At 34.1% G+C, this 26,353-nt stretch overlaps 3 protein-coding genes across 3 annotated transcripts; all 3 read left to right on the top strand.

The window, feature by feature from the left end:
* Positions 1-500: 500 nt before the first annotated feature.
* Positions 501-833, top strand: HELRODRAFT_72913 (hypothetical protein; the record flags this gene model as incomplete). Its single annotated transcript, XM_009013675.1, has 1 exon — positions 501-833. A coding segment is annotated over one exon (333 nt), but the record flags the coding sequence as incomplete, so codon positions are not given.
* A 3,919-nt stretch (positions 834-4,752) lies between these two features.
* HELRODRAFT_109453 (hypothetical protein) lies at positions 4,753-14,234 on the top strand. The gene is made up of 29 exons (XM_009013674.1): positions 4,753-4,766; positions 4,876-4,929; positions 5,076-5,129; positions 5,205-5,249; positions 5,406-5,558; positions 5,785-5,838; positions 5,950-6,003; positions 6,124-6,177; positions 6,279-6,332; positions 6,476-6,565; positions 9,084-9,191; positions 9,320-9,373; positions 9,805-9,912; positions 10,137-10,244; positions 10,401-10,454; positions 10,551-10,604; positions 10,696-10,749; positions 10,912-11,019; positions 11,151-11,204; positions 11,391-11,444; positions 11,692-11,745; positions 12,115-12,222; positions 12,394-12,447; positions 12,548-12,619; positions 12,734-13,019; positions 13,112-13,227; positions 13,348-13,413; positions 13,522-13,734; positions 13,851-14,234. Exons 3-29 carry the CDS (start codon positions 5,088-5,090, stop codon positions 13,989-13,991), a joined length of 2,412 nt encoding a protein of 803 aa, XP_009011922.1. The 5' UTR covers positions 4,753-4,766; positions 4,876-4,929; positions 5,076-5,087; the 3' UTR covers positions 13,992-14,234.
* Positions 14,235-17,371: 3,137 nt separating this feature from the next.
* Positions 17,372-26,174, top strand: HELRODRAFT_167967 (hypothetical protein; the record flags this gene model as incomplete). Its single annotated transcript, XM_009013673.1, has 10 exons — positions 17,372-17,428; positions 18,156-18,252; positions 19,122-19,244; positions 19,312-19,511; positions 22,609-22,707; positions 22,772-22,969; positions 23,559-23,629; positions 23,837-23,975; positions 25,046-25,261; positions 25,971-26,174. The coding sequence occupies 10 exons, from the start codon at positions 17,372-17,374 to the stop codon at positions 26,172-26,174; spliced, it is 1,404 nt and encodes a 467-aa protein (XP_009011921.1).
* Between the last annotated feature and the right edge of the window lie 179 nt (positions 26,175-26,353).

Genomic DNA, 26,353 nt, shown 5'->3' with positions numbered 1-26,353 from the left:
CAAAATTCACTTAAAAACGAGTCCAAGAATTTTTATTTTCAATAATTTTATTTCTTCAGTTGGCGCTAAAGGGAGTTGCTGGACCACAAGGATTCACTGGTGAAACTGGGCCAAAGGTTGAAACTCATTTTGACCATGTTTTAGTTATTGAACAAGATGTTAATATAACTTTACAATGGGTCTTTATCAATTTTTTGGTTCATTGTTTTTTATTAGAATTATAAAAATGAATATTTCTGTTCCTCCAGGGTATCATTGGACATTCAGGAGAGAAGGGAGATAGAGGGGAGAGGGGACCTATTGTGAGTAATGTGTCTTGTTTGTCCTTTAATGTTTTAGAAATTATTGTGTTAATTTTTAAACATTTGTTGGTTTATAATTTAATTCTGACAGAGTTAATAAAATAAGGATTTAAATGTGATTGGTTCTTGAGATGTTGGTTAAAAGTAAATGCTTCCAAGTGTTTCGTACTAAAAATTAGAGGTGAAAAGCAGTACTCAACATATGGTTTAATGGGACAAGGAGGAGTAGAGGTGCCCCTAGCTGAGGCAGAAAAAACTATGGATCTTGATATACTTTTAGACTTTAAGCTGATTTTCAACAATCATATTTTTCAGACTGTTAGAAAAGCAAACAGAATGGTTAGTTTGCTAAAATGTAATTTCAAAAATGCACCTATAGCAGCTTTTTTGCTTCTTTATAAATCTATGGTAAGGTCAATTCTGGAGTATGGTGTGGTTGCATGGTACTCATTTAGAAAATACCATATTCAGCACTTAAAAAGGGTTCCGAAACGAGCATCCAAAGTACCATTCCAATGCAGAGGATTATAATGCGAGGATAGGTGAAAGATTTTAGGGCGGTCTTCACTGGTTTACAGATGCAGTAGAGGAGACATAATATTAACTTATTATTTGCTTAATGGACTGCTGGATGTCAATGTTAAACCAGACTGGGCATCTACCATGGCAACAAGAAGAAATTGTATTAAGTTTATTAATTGGACTTGCAGAAAAGATGTCAAACAATACAACTTTACCAACTGTGAATGACTGGAATGGCCAACCTGAAGATGTAGTCAAATCAGTCAACATTACTAGCTTCAAGATAGTCTTAGATAAATTTTGGCACAGAGTAAATTTTACATATGGAAGTAAAGATGTCAAACCAAAAAATGTAAAGTTAAACTGAACATTTTCAACCAAATATTTTAATTATGGAATTATTTATTCTTAAAAACTGCTTTCATTGTGGTGGCAAGAGGCTTTGCCTGTGCTGCAAATTTATTCTATTCTTTTCTAAATGACAGGGTCTGATTGGACCAAGAGGTGCTCCAGGATCGCCAGGGCCTCTGGGACCCCCAGTATGTTTATTTTCTTTTTAGGCTTTTTGTCTTTACGTATAGAACATTATAATAAAATTGATCAGTTTATTTATTCAACATCTATTTATTACTTAATTTCAGTACTTAATTTCTCATATCACCTTAACTGACTAAAATATATTATTTTTCTTTAAATTTCACAAACATATTGTAAAATTTGTTATTGAGATATTCAAAACTATCATTCACATTTTGTTTTTCTTCCTTTCTCAAACGAATTTCACGATGCAATTTTTATTTCTTATTGTATAAAAAATGTTAAATATGAACAGTAATATTTTTTATTCCAGGGCAGAGCAGGTCGAGATGGAGTAAGAGGAATGCCTGGAGCTCCGGGTATTAAGGTAGGTACATTGCCTGCTTCTCTCACTTGAGCTTTTCATATCAATTAAACGTATTTGCTGCATGATGGCATGGTTAACATGTAATTATAATTTGTTAACCACCTGATTAAGTGATGAATATCCAAATTTGTCAACTTTGTCATTTAGGGAGCCTCAGGATTGGCTGGCGTGCAAGGACCCATTGGAGACAAAGGAGACAAGGTTGGTTTTTTGATTGTTAATCTTTCATGCTCTCTTCAATCATTTATTTTCACCCTCCTTGTTTCTTATCAACCGCGAAAATAATATTTTAAATTTAAGAGAGAACCGAAAATGTAAAAAAATGAAATTTAATTAGTTTTTATGTTGAAACAATTTTTAATTTTTTTTTTTCATTTGTAAAACTTTTTGTAGTAATTTTGAACATCACCATTTTATAGAGCAATAGTTAATTGCTATTTCTCTAACAGTATTCAATCAATCAAAAATGTCAGATATTTGAAAAGCATTATAAATAAATGATTACAGGGTGAGGCAGGTCAACCGGGGCCACAAGGTGATCATGGACTTGAAGGCGATCAGGTCAGTTGATTGTTGTTCTCTGTCTGTCTGTAGTCCATTCTTCACATCGATCATCTTTTCCCTACAAATTAGTTTTTTTTAATAATATTTTTAATGTTTTTCAAAATTTTGCAAAAAGTTTGAGTTTTTAAATATTTAAAAATTTCCAGGGAGAGCCCGGCCCTCCAGGCCCATCTGGATTGGAAGGTGAGCCTGTAAGTAACATATTCTTTTCATTCGTATCAACCGTCGTTTGTTCATTTTTGCAGTTTCCCAATTAAATCATTTTTTAGCTATTTGAAATGTATGACGATTAATTAATAAATTTTATTCTTTTTATCTGTTCATGCTTGGAAGAAATAAAAATGTTATATTCTGTCAAATTTGCATTTATGTCCTCTATAACGCACGAAATGTTGTGGCATTCATCAGGGTATTCGAGGATTTGATGGTCCAAGAGGCCAAGTTGGACCAGCCGGACCAGTTGTGAGTATATCTTATATGTCAATTACAAACTTTAAATTCATTTATTTTGAATGTTTTTAATTTTAAATATCAAATTGAATGGCTAAATTTTAATTATGTAAAATGTATTGATATGTATTGAATGAGTTAATAAAATTTTTAAAGGGTCTGCCAGGTAACGATGGAGCTCCTGGTCCAAAGGGAAACATTGTAAGTTTCATGAATGTTTTTAATTATTTTACATTCTGTTGAGTGTTCGTGGAGTTAAGCAAATGATTTTTTCAAAAAAATTTTCGTCATGATTGTGAAATTTGTTCACACTCATGTAATTTATGTTATTAAATTGTAATAATTTGTATATGACCTTCCACATTTTTTGTTAAACAGGGTAATGTAGGAGATTATGGAAGACCTGGAGCAGTTGGACAGCCAGGACAGCCCGTAAGATTACCCCTTCCATTATCTCACACTTTACTCCTCCTACTCATTAAGCTTCAATGTACTTCAAGTTGTTATATTTCATGTTCCACTATCTAGGGATCCCCTGGAGCTCCGGGACCGATCGGACCGCCAGGAGTGTCTGGAAGTCCAGGAAAGAATGGACTACCTGGTTTGCCTGGTCAAGAAGGTGCTTTGGTGAGCTGTCGTCATTTTATGAAATTAAATGCTTCTGTTGTCCGTCATAAAATAAACTGCATTAATGCATGGTCAAAAAATTTGCAGAGTTGTGTATTACTTTATTGTTGTTCTTTGTTTGCACTTAATAATTTCCAAATCAACATTCAGTAGTTGAACAATGTTTGAGCAAACATGAAAATTGTATAAGCCTTGAAATTATTAAGCAGAGTTTTTGCATAAAGTATGTTTCGTGTGTTGTATGATATTGCAAGCAAAGTAATCAATAGCATAAATAGTAAATGTGGCAAACATGGAACTTCATGCAGGCAGCTGTGTTTTTATTTAAACCGTTGAATTTAGTTATATTAACTAATTTGTTATCGTAATTTTCTTCAATTCATAAAGGGACCTCAAGGAAAAGCCGGTGAGCCAGGAGAGAAGGGAGACGCTGTAAGTTGTAATAATTTTTGCCTCCAAATAAATTATTCAAAATCTGTTGTCTGATCATTAAATGTGTGAAAATGTTTCAGGGTGGCATTGGAGCACCTGGTGAGATGGGAGTGCAGGGACCACAAGGAGCTAAGGTTCTTATTTCAATTTATTGTCGTTCAGGTAGTGTTCTTTGATTTAAGCTAACATGAATGGTACGACATGCATAAATAATGAATTGTACGACATGCATTCAGGGAGAAGCTGGATTGAGAGGACAGCAGGGAGAACCAGGAGACAGAGTAAGTAACTTTTACAAGTCTATTCAAATTTTAATTTCACTTCCCCCACTCAATTCAATGTAGATGTTAATACTTTACTATGGTTTGTTATCGTTTCAACACTTCCATCGTCATACCAATACGCTGTAGTGAACATGCGTAATTATATCAGTTTACATGTAAATGCTTTGATAATTTTGCTTTTAGGACACATTTGTTCATTGAATGGAACGATATTCATTGTTTAAACTTGCTAGAATTTATTGGCTGTAGCGTACGAAAAGTTTTTAAGTATCCTTCTAATTAGTTGTGGCAAAATGTTTCAATATGGTCGAATATTTTGTCAAAAGTATTTTAATTTAAATATGAAATGAATAGGGTCAGCCAGGTTTAGATGGACTGAAAGGTGAAGCTGGTCTACAGGGTGATAAAGGAGAGAAGGGAGATTCAGGACCGAGGGGAGAGGAGGGACCCGTTGGACTCAAGGTTTGTTTTTATCAGAACTCTTCTTTATTTTATGCAAATTATTTTCTATGTAGGAAAGTATCAGCTTTAAAAATATGAAAAGTAATGTGTACTGAATATTGTTTTAAATATCATTTTATTAGAATGTGTTTATTAAACTGCTTCAATTTGCTTTTCCCAAACTAGGGTGAGATAGGAGCAAGGGGCGATGTTGGTCCACCTGGCCCAAGAGGAGAAAAGGTTCACATTTTCTATTTTATTTCATTTGTTTCATTCAGATATATCACATTATATGATTATTTTATATGTATTTAAATGTCTTAATATTTTTTGACGATTTCATAAACAGGGTTTGGCCGGTAACGTTGGCTTCCCTGGCTACCCGGGTCAAACTGGAGAAAAGGTTTGTCAAATAACTTCTCACTATAACATCACTATCCTTTGCAGCTACTTATCTTAAATTAATTCACAGAATATAAATTGAAATTTTTAATAATTTTTTTTTAAATTTTCAACTATGTTAAACCTTTTAACTGCCGAATAAAACAGGGGCAACGTGGCATGAATGGAAAAGTAGGAAAGACGGGAAGCAAGGGATCAGCTGTAAGTTGTTGCAATTTTTTCTATCGACCTTGAGATATATTCTAAATCGCGTTTGGCATATTTTTTCATATTCAGGGAGCTCCGGGACCAGCAGGAGCAAGAGGTGCACAGGGAGCTAAAGTGGGTCATTTTAGAAATTCGTATTTTTTGGAAATAACTAATTTTTATCTATTATGTTACCATATTTTAGACGTGAAAGTCTTTGAATAAACTACTTAATCCATGATCTAATTAATAATGGATAACATGAGTGATTAATAATTAAAAACACCTCAGGGACCAGATGGACCAGCAGGCCGACCGGGTGTTATGGGGGCCCCTGGACCAAAAGGAGACTTGGGACCGATTGGACCAGTGGGTCTTCGTGGAGAAATTGGTCTCCCAGGAAATCCAGGACCCGTCGGTCACATCGGAGCACCTGGTGCAATCGTGAGTAAGAATTGAATATTTGAATGGGTGATGCAATCATGAGTAAGGAACGCACTTTTGCATGTATTAGTAGTAAAGAATGAACTCCTGAATATTTGCTATTACATGTGTTTTGTGTCTGCTGTCGCGACTTTAGTAGTAAGTTAGTAAGTTATGATTCAGATTTGATTGAATGTTAAATGGGATCATTTATGACTAGGCTGATTATAATTTTTTTGTTTTCCAGGGAAATCCAGGAAAAGATGGTCTTTCAGGATTTCCAGGAGAAAGAGGAGAGGCTGTGAGTTATATTTAAATTAGTGTTTAAATATTTAAATTAGTGTTGTGGAAGTGTAATTTATTTTTATTTACTGAGCGTTTACACAAAAATTTTTTTTTACTACATTTTCAGGGTCTGCCAGGAGCACCAGGTCTTCCAGGAGCTGTTGGACAACCAGGAAATCCAGTAAGTCGTAGACCATTCTCATCTAACATCATTCAACTATTACCTTATTAAAAATAATTGAACGTTTACTTCACAAATGGAGCCAAAGTGATCAAAAACAATCATCATTCTTATTTTCAGGGACCTTCAGGGCCTCAGGGAGGACCAGGAGAGAGAGGTGGAATTGGCGTGCCCGTAAGTTTTTTTCATTTTCTTACGCAAACATTTTTCACTATGTATATGTACGTGTTAAAACGATTCATTATGAAACGTTAGTTAACAAAAATTTTCTTTAGGGACCGGCAGGAGAAAAGGGACCAGCTGGAGAGCAAGGAAAAGAAGGACCTGCTGTATGTTTCACAATTTTGCTTATTTCAGTTTCATTGTTTATTTATTCTTTCTTTCTATAGTACATTTCTGATTTATCTCATTGGTAGATTTTATATTTTGAATTAAAATTAATATTAAAATCTTATTTTGAATTAAAATCTAGGGCTCTCCAGGTGTGCAGGGACCATCTGGTCCATTGGGACCCACGGGTCCAAGAGGGCATCCAGGAGAGGCGGGTTTACCTGGTCCAGCTGTAAGTTGAAAAAAAATTATCTCCTTCTTGAACGTTATGTGCTAGAAGTTATGTTTAATGTTCACAAAGTCTTTGCAACTTTGAATTATAATGATTGACTAATAAATTTGTTGCAATTGGATACAGGGTGCTGATGGAGCTCGTGGTGATCCTGGTCCTTCTGGATTGCCTGGAAGTCCTGTAAGTTCACACCTTTTTTCAGTTACATTCCTCCTTAGCTTTTGTTTCAATAAGTATAGAAATGAATCTAATGTTCTCAATGATAAATGATGATGGAGTTCATACTTTATTGAACTACTACGCAGGGTCCAAAAGGAGGATCTGGCAATCCAGGAGCCATCGGAGCAGCTGGTTCGCCTGTGAGTAGTTGATGAAAGTTACGACGGTGGCAGGCATTGTTGCTGCTGCTGCTGGTTGATAAGAATGAATGTTTGTTAAGGCTTGTTATGCAATTGTTTTGCGAGAAGTTTAGGTCGTTGTGAGGATGCTTTGTGCTTATTTTTATTGCCATTGTTTTTGTTATTATTATTATTATTGGTAGTAATAGTAGTAATGTTATCATTATTATTATTATTTACAACTAATACAAAACAAATTTTAAACAAACAAACAAGCCATCTAATTTTAAATGTTACATCACATACCCTTCATCTCTCAGCTTTCTCCTGTTCAACTAATACATTATCATTTCAATCATATTCGTATTGAAACCTCAATTGCATCCCAACTAACTAACTGGTAACCAACCAACTAACTAACTGACCAACCAACTAACTAACTGGTGACATGAACTTCATCCAGGGCCGACCAGGAGCTGCAGGACCTCACGGGCTTCCTGGACCCAAAGGAGCTCAGGTTAGATTATTTTCCCCATTGATTTGTTTTATCCTTCCACTACATTGTTCTGTATTGTCCAGTAACGAATCGCTATTTTTTTATTAATGTTCAGAGTCATTGCAAATAAGTTATGGTTTTTGTCATATTTTATCAATGAATGTTTTCTAATGGTCTATAAATTTGAGTTTTAATTTAAAGCCTCAAAATCACATTCAATCATAAGGTAACAATGTAGGCTATCAACTACACTTAGTTTGCAATATGATAATCAAAAGTTTCATTTAACACGGAACTTACTAGGATTTTTTTATAATTTTTTGAAAATGTTGTTTTCATCTTATTAGGTTTTCATTCAGAAAATCTTGTTTTTCAGTGGATAAGAATAACACCTGAAAATACTGACAATAATATTTTTGCTATAAATTTGATCCTATACTTACTTGTATTTGATTCCTCTAAATTGTTCATCAGGGTATCGTCGGTCCGGCTGGTGCTGAAGGCGAACAAGGAGAAAGAGGAAAAACAGTTAGTCGACGTCTTCGAGGCCTTTTTAAAATAAATTTAAAGATTTTAAGCTTCATTTTGTGACATGCGATAATTTTGTTTTGTCATATACATAGTATTTATTACATAAAAATTGTTGTTAAATTATAAAAATAGAATGTTACAAGGTTGTATTTTATGAAAGCTTACATTGAATGCTGTTTGTTTGTAGGGTGATGTTGGGCTGCCTGGTTCCGTTGGACTTCCAGGAGATGATGGAGAGAAGGTTTGCTCACAACTATTTTTCCATTTATTTATTTTCTTGTGTTGCATTCAGACATCTATTATAATAATAAAACTTTAAAGCTGATTTTAGCGCTTGATATCTATTGACCGACTTGATAATTTAAAAGATGATTATTGTGGGATAGTTAAATGCAGTTTATTCCTACACAACAAATTGGTACTTGACAGGGCGACATGGGTATGCAAGGAGAAAAGGGAAGTAAAGGAATTCCTGGAGAAGTTGTGAGTTTCGAATAATTCTTTCAACACTTGTATTTTGTGAAGTTAATTTAAGTTTTTTAACGTAGAAAGGTAAATAAAATCATCTGTCGTTTGTTGAACATACTTAATTGTCATAAAATTTGTTAGGGATCACCTGGACCTCATGGAAACGCAGGAGCTCCAGGACAGGCGGGGTCAATGGTCAGTTTCTCGTTTTCACAAATTTTTGGTCTACGTTTATAAAGAGAAGAATCAAATTTGTCATCTGAATGTTTTCGTTGTTCATAATTTCATTCTGAAACTCATAATTTCTATATTCGACTGCAGGGTCCAGCTGGCGAGCCGGGAGAGAAGGGATTTCAAGGTCTGCCCGGTGCTCAGGTTCTTCAAACATCTTTTTTCCCGTTATTTTGGTGTTGGTTAGCTGCGCTACCGCATTTTAGGCTTGCATGCAATATGTTTTGTTGAAAGATACATTAAGACAACAATTTAATATTTTATATTTTTGAAATAAAGATTTATGAGTTTTATTAATAGCATTGATAAAGAGACACCACGTTTTAGTTTTGGCTGGCATCATATGCAAAAATCAAGCCAGCTTTTTTCAGATTTGCTCTATGATTTAATATTAAGCACTAAAGCTGGTGACCCAATTCGGTCAGTGAAATCATCATAAATTAAATCTGCCCAGGGACCTGAAGGATCACGCGGACTTCCGGGTGCCATTGGAAATCCTGGAAAACCAGGATTGCCTGGAGCTGCTGGGGTCAAGGGAGAGATAGGAGACACTGGCCTCAAGGTAGGCAATTATTTTCTTCATTACTCATTTCATTGATCAAGATTATGATTTGTTTCAATTACTGCAATGATGTGTTGCTGTTGCTTATAATAAGGTTTATAATTTTAAAAACATAATAATACTTGTAGGGCCCACAAGGACCTGCAGGGCCCGCTGGTCCCCCAGGAGAGACTGGACTGCCTGTGAGTTGCTGCATCTCATCTCAATTCGTTCCATTCTATTTCTTCTTTTTTTTAATCCGTTTTTATCATTTTATCTCATCTCATTTTGTCTCAGTTCATTCCATATAATTTTGTTTCATTTCATTTTTTTTAATGTTTTGTTTTATCACATTTCATACCATCTCATCTCACATCTTCACTTCCAAGTTACTAAGAGTTAGGATATAAAAATAGTAGTTTACTATCATTGCTACTTGCAGGTTAAATAGCAGGATAAATAAATTTATTTCAAAAAATTTAGATGTAATATTTAAGGTTCATCGGCATTGTTTGCCATCGCGGTAACGTTCACGAGACTAAACATATCCTAATGAATTTCATTCGATAGATTTTTTCATTATTAAATTTTAGTTATTAGAACTGGTTTAAATTTAATAAAATTTAATGAAAAGGGTGGAAGAGGACCAACAGGATCCCTGGGTGCTGAAGGAAGACAAGGAGCCAAGGGAGAAAATGGTGTTGATGGGCCCACAGGTCCACCTGGAAAAGCTGGAAAACCAGTTAGTGTGCTATGCCTTTTTTCTAACCAAAATGATTTGTTGCTGAGTTGTATTTAACTGCTTGAACGACTTGTTAAGGTCCTATAGTATTGATTCAGCCAAGCTGATTATTATCTAGTTGTAATTTGATTAACTTTTTTGACAAAAGATCATAGTATTTTTTTTATTTCGGATCATTAAATTGTTTTAAAAATAAACTATTTTCACGCTTTTCACGTCTTTAGGGCTCTCCAGGTGCGGCAGGAACCAAAGGTGCCATGGGAAATCATGGAGCTCCAGGAAATGCTGGAAGTCCCGGAAAAGTTGGACCTACTGGACCAAAGGGATTTGCTGTAAGTTTTATAAAATTATTAAATTGTTTTTCAAATAAATAGCCAAATTGTTATTTTGTAGTAGTTGAGTGAAAATTGAATATCACAATACAATAACTTTTAAAACATTTATGGTGTTTATTGTAATGAAATTCATTAAATGAAATTTGTTGCTAGGGAAACATAGGATTTCAAGGCAATCCAGGCACTCCAGGAACTCCAGGAGCGAAAGTATGACATGTTGAATTATTGTTTCAAAATTGACTGTTAAGGATTCGTTGTTAACTCATTATGCCGTTTTGACTCATTATGTCGTGTTAAACACAGGGTGAAGCTGGTCCCAGAGGAAAAGAAGGAAAGATTGGAGACCTTGGAAGAGAAGTAACTTTTAAATTTATTTTTCTCAGTTTTTGCTTTTTTTTAAATTAAGTTATTTTTTTACTCATACACTAAAATATGAAAAACGAACTAGGGGCCCCAAGGACCACAGGGAGAATTGGGTCACGTTGGTAATCCAGGAAAGCAGGTTTGTCTTTTTTATTTTTTTACAAATTATTTTGTTATATAAACTATGCAGTTTCTCTAATATCAAATGATGCGCCCAATTACTTCTTTCTTAATAAAATTATTGAACAGATATATTTGAAGTTGTAACGAGTTTTTATTTTTTGTTTTTTTCTGTGTGCAGGGTCGCATTGGACCTCCAGGGCCTCCAGGAGAGCCTGGTCCCGCTGGAATCAAAGGTGAAAGAGGCATTTTTGGACCACAAGGAGAAAGAGGCCCATACGGACAAACTGTTTGTATTCGCATCATTGTTAAAAATATTTTTTTTAATTTTTTTTTAGCAAGTATAAGGAAAACAAATTATCATAAAGATTGTAAAAATTATTACAAGCAATGTGTGCATTTGGAATTTATTAAATTCAGGGCGCTCCAGGAAGAACTGGGTTGAGGGGACCTCGTGGAGCTCCGGGAAAATCTGTAAGTTATTCGTTCTATTTGAAATCTCTTTCATCACTCAATAATTTTCAAGTAGTAAACTACTGATTGTTAAAATTATAATCCTAATAATTAAAAGTGATTTTTCTTCATTTTGTATTGGATATTGTTTCAGAGTATGTTAGTAGAATTTGAGTTGAATTTGAAGTTTTTTGAACAACTTTACAGGGCGATGTCGGACCTGTTGGAGCCCCTGGACCAAATGGAAAGAGAGGAGCTGCTGTTAGTTTTTGAATTTTTACTTACCAAACAAACATTTACAAAATTTGTTACTCCAATTTTGTTTGAGTTGCAACATCTTCTCGTTTCTTCTTCTTTCATTCTTCTGTTGAGTATTGTCCTTCAACTAAGTACTGAGTACCATCTTTCTACTTAGGGGTGACATCATTCTATTGAATGGTGACATCTTTCTATTGAGTCCCACCTTCCTAGCGTCAATGGCTTCATATTACTGTTTTAATTCATTCAGGGTCCTGCTGGTCCCGCTGGTCCCAAAGGAGAGGCTGGACCAAAGGCTGAGAAGGTAGTCTGTTAATTCAATTTTAATCTTTTTATTTCTCTTTATAGCATTTGATTAAACTATTTTGATTTTATTCAAATCTTTCAAATGTTATTTTTCAAAAATCTGGTGCCTTGTCGTGCCATCTTAATTTTTTTTAGTGCTTCACAATTTTTTAATAACAATTCTTTATGTAACTCTTGACAAATAACGCAATTATTTTGTGTTGTGTTCATTGTGCAATTTGTCATGGATAAGACCATTTAATTAATTTTTTACGTCTATGTTTTACTGTTTCATTCACAATTAATTTTAGTTAACGGTTTTTTAACATTTCATAGAAAGTTTGCTTTCAAAGATTTTTGCTTAATTTTATGTTGTTGAATTTTGTAGGGTAGCAGAGGTGATCCTGGACAAGTTGGTCTGACAGGCGAGCAAGGATTGAAAGGTGAACGTGGTAAAATGGGAGTTCAGGGACCGCCAGGAGATAGAGGATACGCTGTTAGTACTGACTTATTCCTCGATTGCTCCTATTTGGTACCATTCAATCGAAATAACCAACAATTCTGTCTTCTATATGATCCCGATGGCTTTTATTTTGATAGACTTAACACATTCTACGTTTTAAAATGAGTGACGAAATGTGAACCTACTTTTGAAAATTATTGCCAGGGACCAGAAGGACCACGAGGACTTCCAGGACCAGAAGGTTCAGCAGGATCTCCAGTTAGTTTTTGTGACCGTTTAGTTAAACTTTTAAAATTCAAACAAATTATTTATATGGAACGATCTTTGTTGTTCATTAATTGAAACAATTTTTTTTCAGGGACCAGAAGGAAGTCGCGGATTGAAGGGTCACAAAGGTCAGCCTGGATCTCCCGGCGTGCCTGGTCCCCCTGTAAGAATTTCACACTTAAGACTGATTCTCGTATTTTTCATTCTACGCAGTCAGTCATTGCACTCATTTGATCTGTTTAACTATGCCTCAAAGTTGTTTATAAAATTTTGAAAGGGTCCACCGGGAAGACCCGGAGCCAAATTCAACGAGGAGGAACTTGTTAACAGAAGAAGCAAAAGGTCGGTCAGAAGTAAAGATATGCACGCCGATAAACCGAGAAACACATGGATCCAGAAAATTATAAGTGAAAACAACCATGAGAAGGTTGTTGAGAAAATCTTCGGTGAGTTAGATAATCTAAAAAAAGAAATGTCGACAATTTTAGCACCGATTGGTAGCAAGGAAGCACCAGCTCTTACTTGCAGAGACATCCATCTTGAATTCCCAACTCTCCAGAGCGGTCAGTTTTTTTCATATTTTAATTTGTTTATTGCTGTCTTGAAGTATGTTCGTTCACTTCAATTTTTAATATATTTTTGAATATAACAACAGGCTGGTATTGGATAGATCCAAATCAAGGAGTCATTTCAGACGCCATCAGAGTCTGGTGTGACTTCTCGGGAAGTGAAGTTCAAACTTGCCTCCACCCTGATAAAGATACTTCATCAGTTAGAAGATTCTCTCAATTTTTTGTTTTTAACTTTTTAAACTTAGTAACTGCGATTTTAAAACGTTGACTTTATTGCCTTAAATTGTGGATAACATATTCAATGTTTTCTCTAATGAAGGTGCGCAGAAAATCATGGAGTGAAGTTTCGTCCGGAAGGTTCAGTCACCTTGAAAATGGTTTCATGGTACGATTTAATTGAATGTTTAATTTTAATTTTTTAGTTATTTCAGTATTTTTTTACTTTTATGAAAAGAGTTTTCATGATGAATTTATAATTTTTTCTTGTTCAAAGATCAAGTATGTTGAGAACGATGCTCAACTTCAGTTTTTGCGGTTGCTGCACGAGAAATCATCCCAGCAGTTTACATATTTGTGCAAAAACTCCATTGCCTGGTACAGTGAGGAAGCCAAGAACAAAAACAAAGCTATCTCATTCATCGGCGCTGATGATTCGATCATCAAAACCGATAAAATGAGAGACAGTGCCGTCGTCGATGGATGCAAGGTATTTATTTATTCATCATTTATTCATCATTTTTTATAATTCTCCTTTCAAAAATGTATCACTTGTGAAAATCCGTCAAAATTTACAGGTATAATATATTAACTATTCCTTTGCAGAATGGTTCAACTGGATCAACAGTTTTCACTATCAGGAGCCACAGGCTTCAGCAAATACCCATTGTTGATTTCAAACCGACCGATTACTCCAGGTCTGGACAAAAATTTGGTTTTGAAGTTGGACCTGTTTGTTTCAGTTAAATTAAATCTATCATACTTAACTAGTTAATAATGTGAGCCTTGGTTGAAATTGTTAGAGACTGGTCAAAGCGGCTATGAATGTGCTTGAATATGCTTAGAATTCATTTTATTTCACGGAGCTAAAGTTTTGATATAATTAATGTTTGGGGTTTTTTAAATGACAGAAATTCTTCTATCTTTAACAAAAATAAATGTTATGTTGTCACGTGGTTTAATAAAAGATCAATTAAACGTTTTTGACACATCAGTGCGAATTTATAAACGTCAGTAGTCTGGCATTGTGTTTAAATTAAATGCCATCTTAATATTTTGGTAAAATTAGTTTGATCGTCACTCGATTTTTTTTGTACATCACGCTTCGTTCAACCACACGGCAGTAGTTGAGTCAACATTTACTAGGAGGAAATTTTTGTTCTGCCGGTTATATGCTTGAGTGCCTATGTAAATGCATAAGTGTAAAGATGTGTTCGTTAAATGCAGAAGAGGCGTTGCTGAGCGTTATGAAAATAGAATTGAAACGCGTTACACGTATATGCAAAATTTTCATCCTTCTGAAAATTGTGAGCGTATTAAATTTTTTAATGTTTCATTATAAAGTTTTATACAGCAACTAAAATTAAAAATGTCTAAGCTAAAAAGTATTTCAATTTAAATGCGAAAACTGACGACAGATACAAAGAGCAATCTAAACATCGGCATCGAGAAAGGATTTGTTTTCTTGAACGTTTCGAATACCTCAGTAACTGGTTATTCACTTGTACCATCCCACCTGGCTGCTGTCTTTGTTATATTCAATCAAACAACCAATCAAATATATTTTTAAAGCTTACATTTCACTATAAATTGTTTCTAACTAGTTAAATAATTGTAATAAAATTATGAGCAATAAAAGTGCAAATTATGTAAGAAAATAAAATAAATAAATATATACATGTACGTTCCATGAAATTTGTGAACAGATTATCAAACGCACAATCGTGCCGTGTAAAATGGTGGGCAGAGATTTGTTTAAAAACTGAAAATATGTAAAAAGTATATAGATTTTATTGGTGTCGTTGGATCTTTATTCACTTAAATTACTTTTATTTTTAGTATGATTGAAATTTTTCCTCCATTAAACAACACACGAATTATGATCTTACTGTCATAATTTACAATTTATCAAAACCTTGCAATGAATTACACGTTGGGGCTGGGAGAAATACTTGACTGAAGTTTGAACTGGAGTCCTTTGCTTCAGCTTCAGTGAATCGTATTTATTCATTGTCTTCGACGATCTCCCGATTGCATGCTGATTGAAAGAAACTCACTGCATCAATCATGATGAATGTGTAGCGTCAATGCTGCTCTCTCTTCGTCGTTAAACAGATCAGCACGCATCACAGAAATTTGCTTCTCTGGTGCTTTATTTTTCGCTTGATTTTTTTGCACAGAATTGTTACCACCCACGACGATAGGAAGAAGAATAAATCACTAAAAAAGGTATTTTATTCCTAAAAGTATGTTAAAAAATGTTTAATATTTTTTCTCTGTCGTAATCTAGTGAGTATGCATCACCGCATTCCCTCCCTCCCACCCACATGGATCCGCCCATGAAATTTGAATTTCTTTACGGATAAAATATTTTTTTAAATGTGATATACTGATAACTGGTATTCTATGTATATGGATAATTCATGGATATATATTCATGAGATAATTCTATCAGAATCACCATATTTTGGGATTTTTTATCACTTGTGTCCCAACCACTGAACTCAGAACTATATACATAAATCATTCGTCACTAAACTATATATATATAATTTAGTAATCTAAACTTAACCTTAATTATTATTAATTTTTTGCAATAAGATCATTGATCATGTACATAGAATAAGATTTACAATTATCTTCAAAATAATTCGGCTCATCTCTTGTTTTTCTTTTAGTCAAAAGTTGATTTTAGTTCAAATTTGTAACACGGAGCCAAAGTTAATTTTTTAAATTTTGTGGCCGAAGTTTAACTTGGAACGCTGGCATGGATGTGGTAGAGTCGCAGAAGGTTTATAAAAGTTACAAGGATGTTTTTCCCGAAAGTCGTAAAGATGGTGGGCTTGTTTTTTTCTTCAAAAAATAAAATGAAAATGAAAAGTAACACAGATAAATTTTAATTTAATAATAAAAAAATAAAATAAAATTTAAAAAATGTAAAAAATTAATCTTAAAAAAAAGATGATGAATAAATTGAAAATAGTAAAAAGAATGAGTAATGATTATCATTATTAATTATCACATTTCATTTATATTATGATTTAATTTATTAATTGCCATTGTATAATTTAGTTAGGGCCTAACTTAGTTAGGCCTTAGTAGGGTTAGATTAATAATAATTATTAATTGGCTGGCTCACAGTTGGCTGACTTGCATGCCGATTATAATGTATGTGAATACATCATAATGCGAAACAATTTTTTTTAGTTTAATCAAAACAAATTGTTATAATATAATTGAATATCATATTTATTTGATCAAAAATTATGATAAAGTAATGCGGTCCATCGAGACATTATCACAAAATATTGTGGCTGACATGAGATGTTTATTAACATATGGAATATTAGGCTGATTTCTCATGAAAACAATTTTTCTTAATTTTATCAACAATATTTATTATAATATAATTGAATAATTATTCATAATATGTATTAAAATAATGCGGTACATTGCAACAATATAATAAAATATGGTGGCTGACTTGAGATGTTTATTAACGTGCGTGGTATTTGGCTTACTTTTCACAGAAACACAATTTTCTTTAATTTAATCTAAACAATATGTAATAATGTGAGTGAAAAGACTTTCATCACAAGACAACTCAAACATATTAATACTCATTAAAACTTTATCAATCACAGAACTAGTTTTTATTTATCGATCACATCACTAACTCACTAAGTCATCATCTAGTTTATTAATTTGTGTTTTTATGCCACTACTTCATTTTATATTTTATTGTCCATTTCTTTTCATTTATTTATTTCATTATTATTATTTATTTTATTCTATTTTATTTTATTTTTCATGTTTTAACATTTTTCTTTCTCTGTTTTTGTATTTATTTACTTACTTATTTGTTTAATTTTGTACTACTGCCTTGCATGCTTTAACAGTTTCTGCATCTGTCAGATCCTGATTTTTAAAGAATAATAAAAAAAATTAGCTTTTTTATGTATTCAATCTAATATAAATTAAAAATTAATAATTTTATATATTCATAATATTATTCAGGAATGGTTTTTAATTTAAAGTTCTTTTTAAAATATCCCAATTTAAAAAAATATATAAAAAAAAAACGTTGGCCAACTGTACATTATTACCAAGTTGTTCACTAATTCACTATGATTAAATGTGCACCAGGATTCACAGGAGACCTACCTAAAGAGCTGCTTGAAGCAGTCCCAATTAAATTTTTGTGACCCACTTAATGAGTAATCTGCTACCATCAGAATGTAGCAATTGCCTTTGTCCATTTCGGGAAAGGGTCCCACAATGTCGATTGCTATTCTTTTAAACGGTACGCCCACATTGTAGGCTTGCATAGGTCCACGAATTTCGACACCATTTTTCTACGTCCTCCCGAGCGTACAGCCAATAACATTTTTCTTGCACTTTAACCAGTGTCTTGTTAACGCCAAGATGTTCACCTGATGATCCCCCGTGCATTTCTTCGAGAATTTTGGTTGTCTTGGCTCTGGGTAAAACTATTTGCATAAGATGTCTTGACCCGTCCGCTGATTCCCATCTTCTTTTAAGAAGCCCTTCTATATGCAATGAATCCCATTGAGCCCAATATCCTTTCACTGTCGCGCTGTTATTGGATACGTCTTGCCAATTTGGTTTTTGACCTGATTTTTTCCACAAGATGAGATGTTGTAAATCTTCATCAGTAGCTAGGGCGCTAGCGAGTTCTGGTGGAGTCCACCCTTTGTCAGCTGTTACTTTGATCATCTGCACGTTCTCCTGTTGTATCTTCTCCTTTAGTCGACAACAATTTTTACATCCCGGTGAGCAAGGTCGGCGAGAGAAAGCATCGGCATTGTTATGAGTAGTTCCTTTGTTGAAGATTCTATGTAAAAAAAGACAAAAAGGTCATTAGCATTGTGAATTTTTGCTGCGCGGCAGAAACTTTTTTCTGTTCGAATACCAGCAAACGTCGCCGCCAGCCTAGGCAGTGTCGCTTTTGGCCGCGACTCGCCTCCTCACAAAGGTTTATCTCCGGGTCAGAAAAGTGTTTTTGCGCCCTGCTTGCCAGTCGATCAATCCGGTCTTATTCATTGCTAACAAGTCTTCCTCATACATGTTTTATATGTTGAACAAGTCAAACAAAAGCTAACTGATATAAATTTATTACAAACAAGAACGAAAATAAACTTACTCTACAAACTAAATGTTTCCAAAATGTTCCAAACTAAATAATAAACTAAATTAAAACAGCAACAGAACACAGTAATTAAATTCAGAAAAATAAACCCGCAGAACAATATCACCAATTACCCAAATGACCAATACCTAACACGCCAGGGACCGAACTACTTCCAAAAACTACACCAAACACTCTACTAAAAACTAACTCGAAAACTAACTTTGAAAAACTAACCGAAAAACTGCCTAAAAAACAATTGTCTAAAATGCTTATTATTAATTCACACAAGCAACCATTCACTCTCAAATATACTCACTTTACTCTCGCCATACTATTCACATAAAACCCATTCACATAACATTCCACCAGTATGCATACAAAACCAGTTTATACAACGTTTTACCAGCATGCATACCAGACAAACATTAACAAGCGCGCCAAACCAACCAACACACGCACATGAAACATTCATTCATAAACGCGCGCCGAAAAACATCACAACGTGAAATTTTTAAAACCATCCTCCACGCAAAAAAAGGAATTGGCGAAAAAAGTCATCACTCTAGAATTTTTAAAATCATCCTCCCCTATTGCAATTTATTTTTTTATCTCTTATGTTAAGTGTTGAAAAGTGGTCAAAAAATGAATGAATGAATTTTTGTTAATAACTTTCATTGTACTTTTATGATACAATTTTATAAAAGAAAATTTTTGTTTTGTTTCAGAAATAATGATCGCTTTAAACGAACTGAAACATTACATAAAAATATTGAAATGTTCAAAATCACACAAAAGCTCAAGAATTATCTCCGATAAGATGATTGAAGAACTAAAAAATAAAAGTTTAGGTTAGTTTGATAATTTTAAAATTTTGTTTTATTCTGTTTTTTGCGATAAATCAAAAAAATTAATCAGAATATGAAAAACAACTGATTTCAACTGAGCAAAAGTGTCGTGAACTAGAACATCGAATTGGTGATCTGAACCACATGAAACCACCAAACTCAGCCACTTCTCAGAAAAGAGATGTCATTTATAAAGATTGTGGATTCAATAATATAAGTAAAACTGATTTGGATAATCTCAAATTAACTCTCGCCCACAACATTGCCAAGGTAATTAGAAATGATATAAAAACACTTTTTGCCATGTTGTTAAAACTAATTTATTTCTTGAAAACAAAATTCATATTCATTTGTTATTCAATCAGGTTTGACTATGCAGTGATGTTGCCAGTAAGAAATTAAAATTTCAGAAGCATAAATTTGAATAAAGATATATAAAAATTTAAGTAAGAATAGTAGTGAAAAAAACAAAATATAGAAAGTAAATTGGTAAGAAGAAAACAAGAGTGAATTGAAAACTGTTTAGTGGAGGAAGTTTTGAACAATAAGATGACAAGAGATGGCTGAGAATGAAAATATTTAGAACAGAATAGACTCACATGGCATTTTATTAATTTGAGGCGTCATACATTTAATTAATTTTACTGTTGTGAACACGTACAACATTTGGTTGAGTTAATAGATACGAAGTTCCTTGTCACTATGTCCCTGACTTGCCTTGGTAAGGCGCGGCAGCCCTCTGCTGAGTTCACTTACTTGTGGATGCAAACATCGGGTTTTTGAAGGTTATTTATAGCCGCTTCGACATCCATATACTGAACACTTGTAAACCATTTTCAACAACCACAAATTTAAAAACCGAATACATACTAACTAACCGAATAGATTACATGTTGATAATCCGAAAATAATATTGAAATATTTTAATTCATTATTTAATAAAATATATCATGTAAAAACTTTGTAAATTATTTAAAAATTCAATAAAAAATTGTTAAATATATTTATGATTAAATTAAATGAGCTATAACATACATGTTCAAATAACTACAAAACGTGTTCGTTGAACTTGCCTACTAGACTTAAGCTGCTACATGATTTTATTAAGCCTGCTAAAGGACAGAACATCAAAATAAATGTGCATTCAGGTAGTGTTCAGGTACGTTCATGTGTAAATATGTCAAGTTAGTAAACCAATCATAAACCAATTTAGTCTCAGCTGCAACGCAGATATGATGATGAACCACATGCTTTTTTGGCTCCTGTATTCTTTTTTATTTGCTGATATAAAATTTGACTTGGTATGGTTTGGATCTGAGATCTGCCCTGGCTAGTTTAAATGATGCAAGCAAGCTGTGCTTTTCTCTATAAAACAACAACACACGTTTAGACGGCATTTTCCCCGAGATCGGAGGTTGCCGTTTGGCTACCTATGATGAAACCGAAATACCCCTCGACGCCATCCACATCTGTCACTCGCCTCAGTATCACGCAACTCCGCTTTCACCCTGTCCTTCTCGACCTGCTCTCTCCATCCCAATCGCGGACGACCCCTTCCTACCACTCCGTCAACCTCGAACTCCAACGCTCGCCTAATCCCGACCCTTTCATCCCTTCTCAACACATGTCCATACCACCGCAATCTCGATCTCCTTATCAATGTCACAATGTCCTCATTCAGTCCCATCATTGACATCAGCTCTGTACTACTCCTCTTATCCTTCACTTTAACCCCCACACATCATCCTCACCATAGCTCTTTCAGCCCTCTGCAGTACACTTTCCTCCTCTCTCCTCAACACCCAAGTTTCACCACCATATACCATCGCTGCTCTCACACATGCTTTATATACCCTCCCTTTCATCTTCACTGACCATTTCTTTCCACACAATACCCCACCCAGTTCCCTAAATTTCATCCATCCCACACGAACTCTAGCCGTAACTGCGCTCAAACATCCTCCATCCGCATTCAGCTTATCCCCTAAGTAAACAAAGCTTTCCACTCTTTCAATACCACCACTCAACCCCGTCCTTGCGTCCGTCCTATTAATCACACCATGAACACATTTCTTAAATTTGAACGTGCCTTCCACCTTTTTCAGTGCCCCCCTCAAACCACTACATCTCTTATGCACCCATTTCTGACATCCTATACACAACACCGAGTTAGCCTTCACTCTCCTGTCACATACCCCACAGGGGTCTATTTTACTTATCACTCGCTCCCCACCTTCCCCACTCACCATTACCTTCGTCTTACCAATATTAACTTTTAACCCTTTCTTTTCAATAACACTTTTCCATCTGTCAAATTTTAACTGCAATTCTTCCATGCTATCAGCCATCAAGACTAAATCATCTGCATACAAAATCTCAAATAACAACCCCTCCATTATGTTTCCACACACAACATCCATCACAATTGCAAACAGAAACGGTGATAACACTGATCCTTGATGCACTCCTACCTTAACACTAAAAGCGTCCGACATCACCCTTCCAACCCTCACCTTTGTCTTTGCCCCTTCATACAGCTGCATCACAGCTTTAACAAGTCTCTCATTCACTCCTTTCTTCCTCAACGCCCATTCAATGACCTTCCTCGGTACTTGATCAAAAGCCTTTTCTAGATCCACAAAACACATGTACAATCTTTGTTTCTTCTTTCTATAATTCTCCTGCAACATTCTCACCATGAACAACGCATCCACCGTTCCCCTACCAGGCATAAACCCACACTGCATTTCATTAACTGTCACCATACTTCTCAACCTCCTCTCAAGCACCCTCTCCACTACCTTCATTCCGTGCTCTAGTAATTTCACACCCCTATATGACCCACAATCTCTCACATCTCCTTTGCCCTTATACAACGGCACCAACACACTGTGTCGCCAATCCTCAGGTATACCTTCATCATCAAACATATTGTTAGCAATTCTCATCATAACTTCAATTCCTATCACCCCACTCGCTTTTATATGTTCTGCCGCCACTTCCGAAACCCCTGTCGCCTTACCTAGTTTCATTTCTCTGCTTTCTCTACTTCCTCCATCGTCACCTTCTCTATAGGTCCGTGTGTGACCGCGGATTCCACATCTCCATCCCACTCATTCTCTTCATTCATCAACCTTTCCATATAAGCTTTCCACACCTGAGCTTTTTCCTCCTCATCTATGCACAACTTGCCAGATCCATCCCTTTCTCTATAAAATCGTATTTAAATTTTTTGCCAACCATAGGATGATGGCTAGAGATTTCTCATAATGACCACATAACTTAAATATGTCTAATATAATTATATGAGGCTTTTAAATAATTTTAAGGAAAATAATTATTTAGAGAAAAAAAAATTTTTAAACAGAAAAAAATACTTGAACTTGAAGAGAAATTAAAGGATGATTCAAACCGTGATGATACAATTTCAAATGATATTTATTTGAATAAAACTATTAAAAGCAAGGTTATTTTTTTCATTTAAATATAAATTTATTCAATATTTTAATAATATTTTGTAATTTATGAAGAAAATCAAAAGAAAAACAACGAGAAAGCGTAACGAAATAGTTGATATGATGAACAATGGTAATGGTTATAATGACGACGTGGAGTATGTAAGTCATTCAGTGGTTCGTGATAAACCACATGATCCGAACGTCAAAATTAAAAATTCCAGCAACGAGTACAAGCTCGACTTCACTGAGATACCTTTTATAGCTGGAAAAGTCTGTGTATTACTATGTTATCTGCTTTACTTTTGCTAATTTTCCCACTAATTGTCTTTGATTTTTACTCAATGTATATTAGTATATTAGGTTGAACGGAAGTTCCTTTCAAAAATATTATTAAACTTTCTAGATTTAAACCGCTCATCTCATTTTTATCTGGCCCGGTCAATTTAATAACTTTGACCTTGAATTTTAGCTAGAACTTGTTAATTTAATTTTGTTTTCTATTTGTTACTTGTTGATCATTTCAAATGGCTTTTGGTTACTCACAAACTTTTTTCACTCTATAAATATTTAATATGTGCTGTGAATGAGCCAGGTTTTGTTTAATAATTTTCAGTCGACTGGCAAAAGTCATTCTCTTACGACTAACTTTCAAGAAGTTTTATCATTGATGAAGTTCAATAATTTAAAAATTTGCGGTAAAACCATCAACACATCGTGCCATAGAAGCTGTGACTGTTATAAAAATAACACCAACTCTCCTCCAAACTCTTCCATTCATCAATCCTGTCACTACAAATTTCCGGTTAGATCATCATTACGAATTCCCAACGCTCATGTTAATGTTCCCAATGACACTCAGGCTTTGGATGAGGAATTTTCATCAACTGTCCTTGTATCCCAACTCACTAGTGAAATCATGCATTTGAAATTGTTAGTGAACGGTTGTATGATGTAGTAATAAACTTTCATTGAATGAGCATTCCGACGATGTACAGTCAGCTCATCCTTTGCACACCAAATTGTCTCAATGGCTGTTACAGACTCATTAACTCTACTAATTATCTGCAATAGTTAAACGTTATAGAATTGTACTTCGTAAGCAGTTTTATTTAAATTTGTTATATTAAATATTTGAAGGAAACGCAACAAACTGGTCCAACTCATCTGGGTTGCATCGTCAAGTGAAGCTTCCAAGAAAGATGCTGAACTACAAATTACACATATTGAAAAGGAGATAGATGATAAGTACAATCAAATCTTGCAAATTCAAACACAGGTTTGTCAAAATTTGTCATTGTCATTAATTTATAAACAAAGTGTTCAACATCTCCAATCTTTTTTATTATGACATACTTCTCATAATCTTCTTCTACGTGGTTTATCTCAACTTGTCATTTGCTTAACTGTTCTAATTAACATCTTCATTTGTGATTTCAAATTGACTCAATACTTTTAACTTTCTAGATTTTTGTTTTAATTTTAACTCATAATGTTTTGTTTTTATCTTTGCAATCTAAAACACCCTAATATTTTTTTAAATGTACTCTTGGCAGAAAAATGTATTATTTTGTGAAAGTATCAAGATGCTCTATAGTTTCGGTTTTGTTTAAGTCATCACTTCGTCATTCTCACCTATTCCACAGTTTGTTCTTATTGTAGCTAATTGCAACGTATTTTAAACTGAGTTTTTATGCGCCAAGTACAGAATCATTAACTTGATTTTTTGGAGCCAAAATACCTCACTATCATTATGTCGATTTGTTATCTCATGGCTATTTATGTTTTTTGTATATTACAACTGCCTGCGCAGAATTATTTTAACTATGCAGGAAAGTTGACTTAGCATAGTAACTTGCAGAATTCAAATAGGAGACAAAAACTGAGCTGTGGTATGTTGAAAAAGGAACTCTATAAAGTTAAATAATGTGCAGTCTGTTAGTCACATTGTTTTTATTAGGCTCTTAAGTGGTATGCTTATTAACGTTTAAATCAGTGCTTCTCAAAGTTGTGGTCCGCGGTCAGGTTGGCGTTTGGCGGTCCGCGACGTTCCTGTTAAATTCGTTGCCGGTTCGCGGAACCAAAAAGTTTTAGGAGCGCTGGTTTAAATAGTTTCCTGTATTTATCAGGGTTGTTAACGCTACTCACTATCGCTATTTAAATGATAAAGTAGCATCAAAATCACTACTGCAACATTTTGTCGAACTATTACATAAAAAGTGTTGTAGAAATATTTTTCACTTAATTCATTTTGATTGAAATCTTCAACTTTATTGTTAGTGCGCTAAAAATTAAATCGATTAATTAAAATATTTGCAATTTTACGACAAAAAAATAAAATATTTTTAGACTAATGATTTTAATATCAAGTTGAAATTTTTATGTCTTTTGCTGAAAGAAAAAACAGTTTTCGTCAAAAGAGAAAACTTATTCGTCGCACGTCTTAATGTACATTTTAACCTTGACATATATCATGCATCTTCATTCGATCGTAAATTCAATGCTAATCGACGCCTTTCTTTCACAAGATGGATCCTGGTCGAACCAGTCCTCGATGCAGTGCAGGTGAAAGTTGTGACTGCAAAAAGATTTTTCCTTAAAATGTTTATGACAGTAATGGTACTTTACTTCGAAATATGGCAGCTTGTACTAACGATAGATAAAAATATGCAGATTATATAAATCGCGATACTGAACTTTGACTGTGTAATGCTGCTTATAGTGGCGAGTTAATTTTCGAAGATGGCGACTATGTTTGAATGAATAATATTTGTCGTGCCCCTTTCTAAGTACATATACCGTATTGTTGGTTGTCGGTGGTGTTTGGAACTTACCCTAAAATCACTTGACACAAATTCTGCAACAAATTCTGTTTTTTCTCGCTTGAAAATTCACTGAAGGCTCGCTCATTTTCAACAGCTTCTTCATGCATCCTGCATTGCGTGAATGTTTTGTAATCTTGCTGGTAACATTGCCAACAAGAACTTCAATATACTTTACTTCATTTTCAACAGTTTCTTCACACATCATGCTTGGCAAGAATATTTCATGATCTTGTAAATAAGATGAAAATATCCCAGAACAGCCTCAATATCATCTACTCTACATCACGATAAGATATTTAAATTAAACTTTTCAAAAGTCATGACCAACTGTGAATATTCGTCTTGTGAGGAAACTTCGTTTCTATATATCACCACAGTGTGCTATTAATGCTTGCTTTGCGCGTTACTTCAAAGTTGTTAATTGCCAAAAAAATATTTATTTTAAACAGGGAAGTCACAAAATTCCAACTAAATCTGCCACAATTAGACGTGAGCCAGGTAGTTTCAAGCTGGAAATTACGGATACAATTCCTGTGGCTAGCAACAAGGCAGACAAGTTTTTACATCCCAATGTCGCAAGGCCAAAAAACACAGATCTGTTGAAAAATCTTAAATGTATTCAGAACTCGTTGAGAAACAACAAATATCTCTGATAGATTTACTACTTGTTATCTTCCATCTTTTCTCTATATTGCAGCTTTTTAAAGTATTATCTTAAGCAATTGAATTTTCATTTCTTTCCTTTCACTTAGTGACTATTATTAATTTTAAGTTAACTATTGTTGAATATTTCCGCATCTTTCAACAATACTTTTTAAAATTTATCTTCATG

The sequence above is a fragment of the Helobdella robusta genome (assembly GCF_000326865.2).
Source record: "Helobdella robusta unplaced genomic scaffold HELROscaffold_12, whole genome shotgun sequence".
Lineage (NCBI taxonomy): Eukaryota > Metazoa > Annelida > Clitellata > Rhynchobdellida > Glossiphoniidae > Helobdella > Helobdella robusta.
Note: the sequence above shows the minus strand (reverse complement) of the source record. Positions and strands in the feature narration are given on the sequence as shown.

Coding starts and splice junctions, on each gene's coding strand:
- HELRODRAFT_109453 (XM_009013674.1), top strand. CDS start 5,088: ATGAATGGAAAAGTAGGAAAGACGGGAAGCAAGGGATCAGCT. Junction 6,333..6,475: donor AAGGAAAAGAAGGACCTGCT/GTATGTTTCACA, acceptor ATTAAAATCTAG/GGCTCTCCAGGTGTGCAGGG. Junction 13,735..13,850: donor CCGTCGTCGATGGATGCAAG/GTATTTATTTAT, acceptor ATTCCTTTGCAG/AATGGTTCAACTGGATCAAC.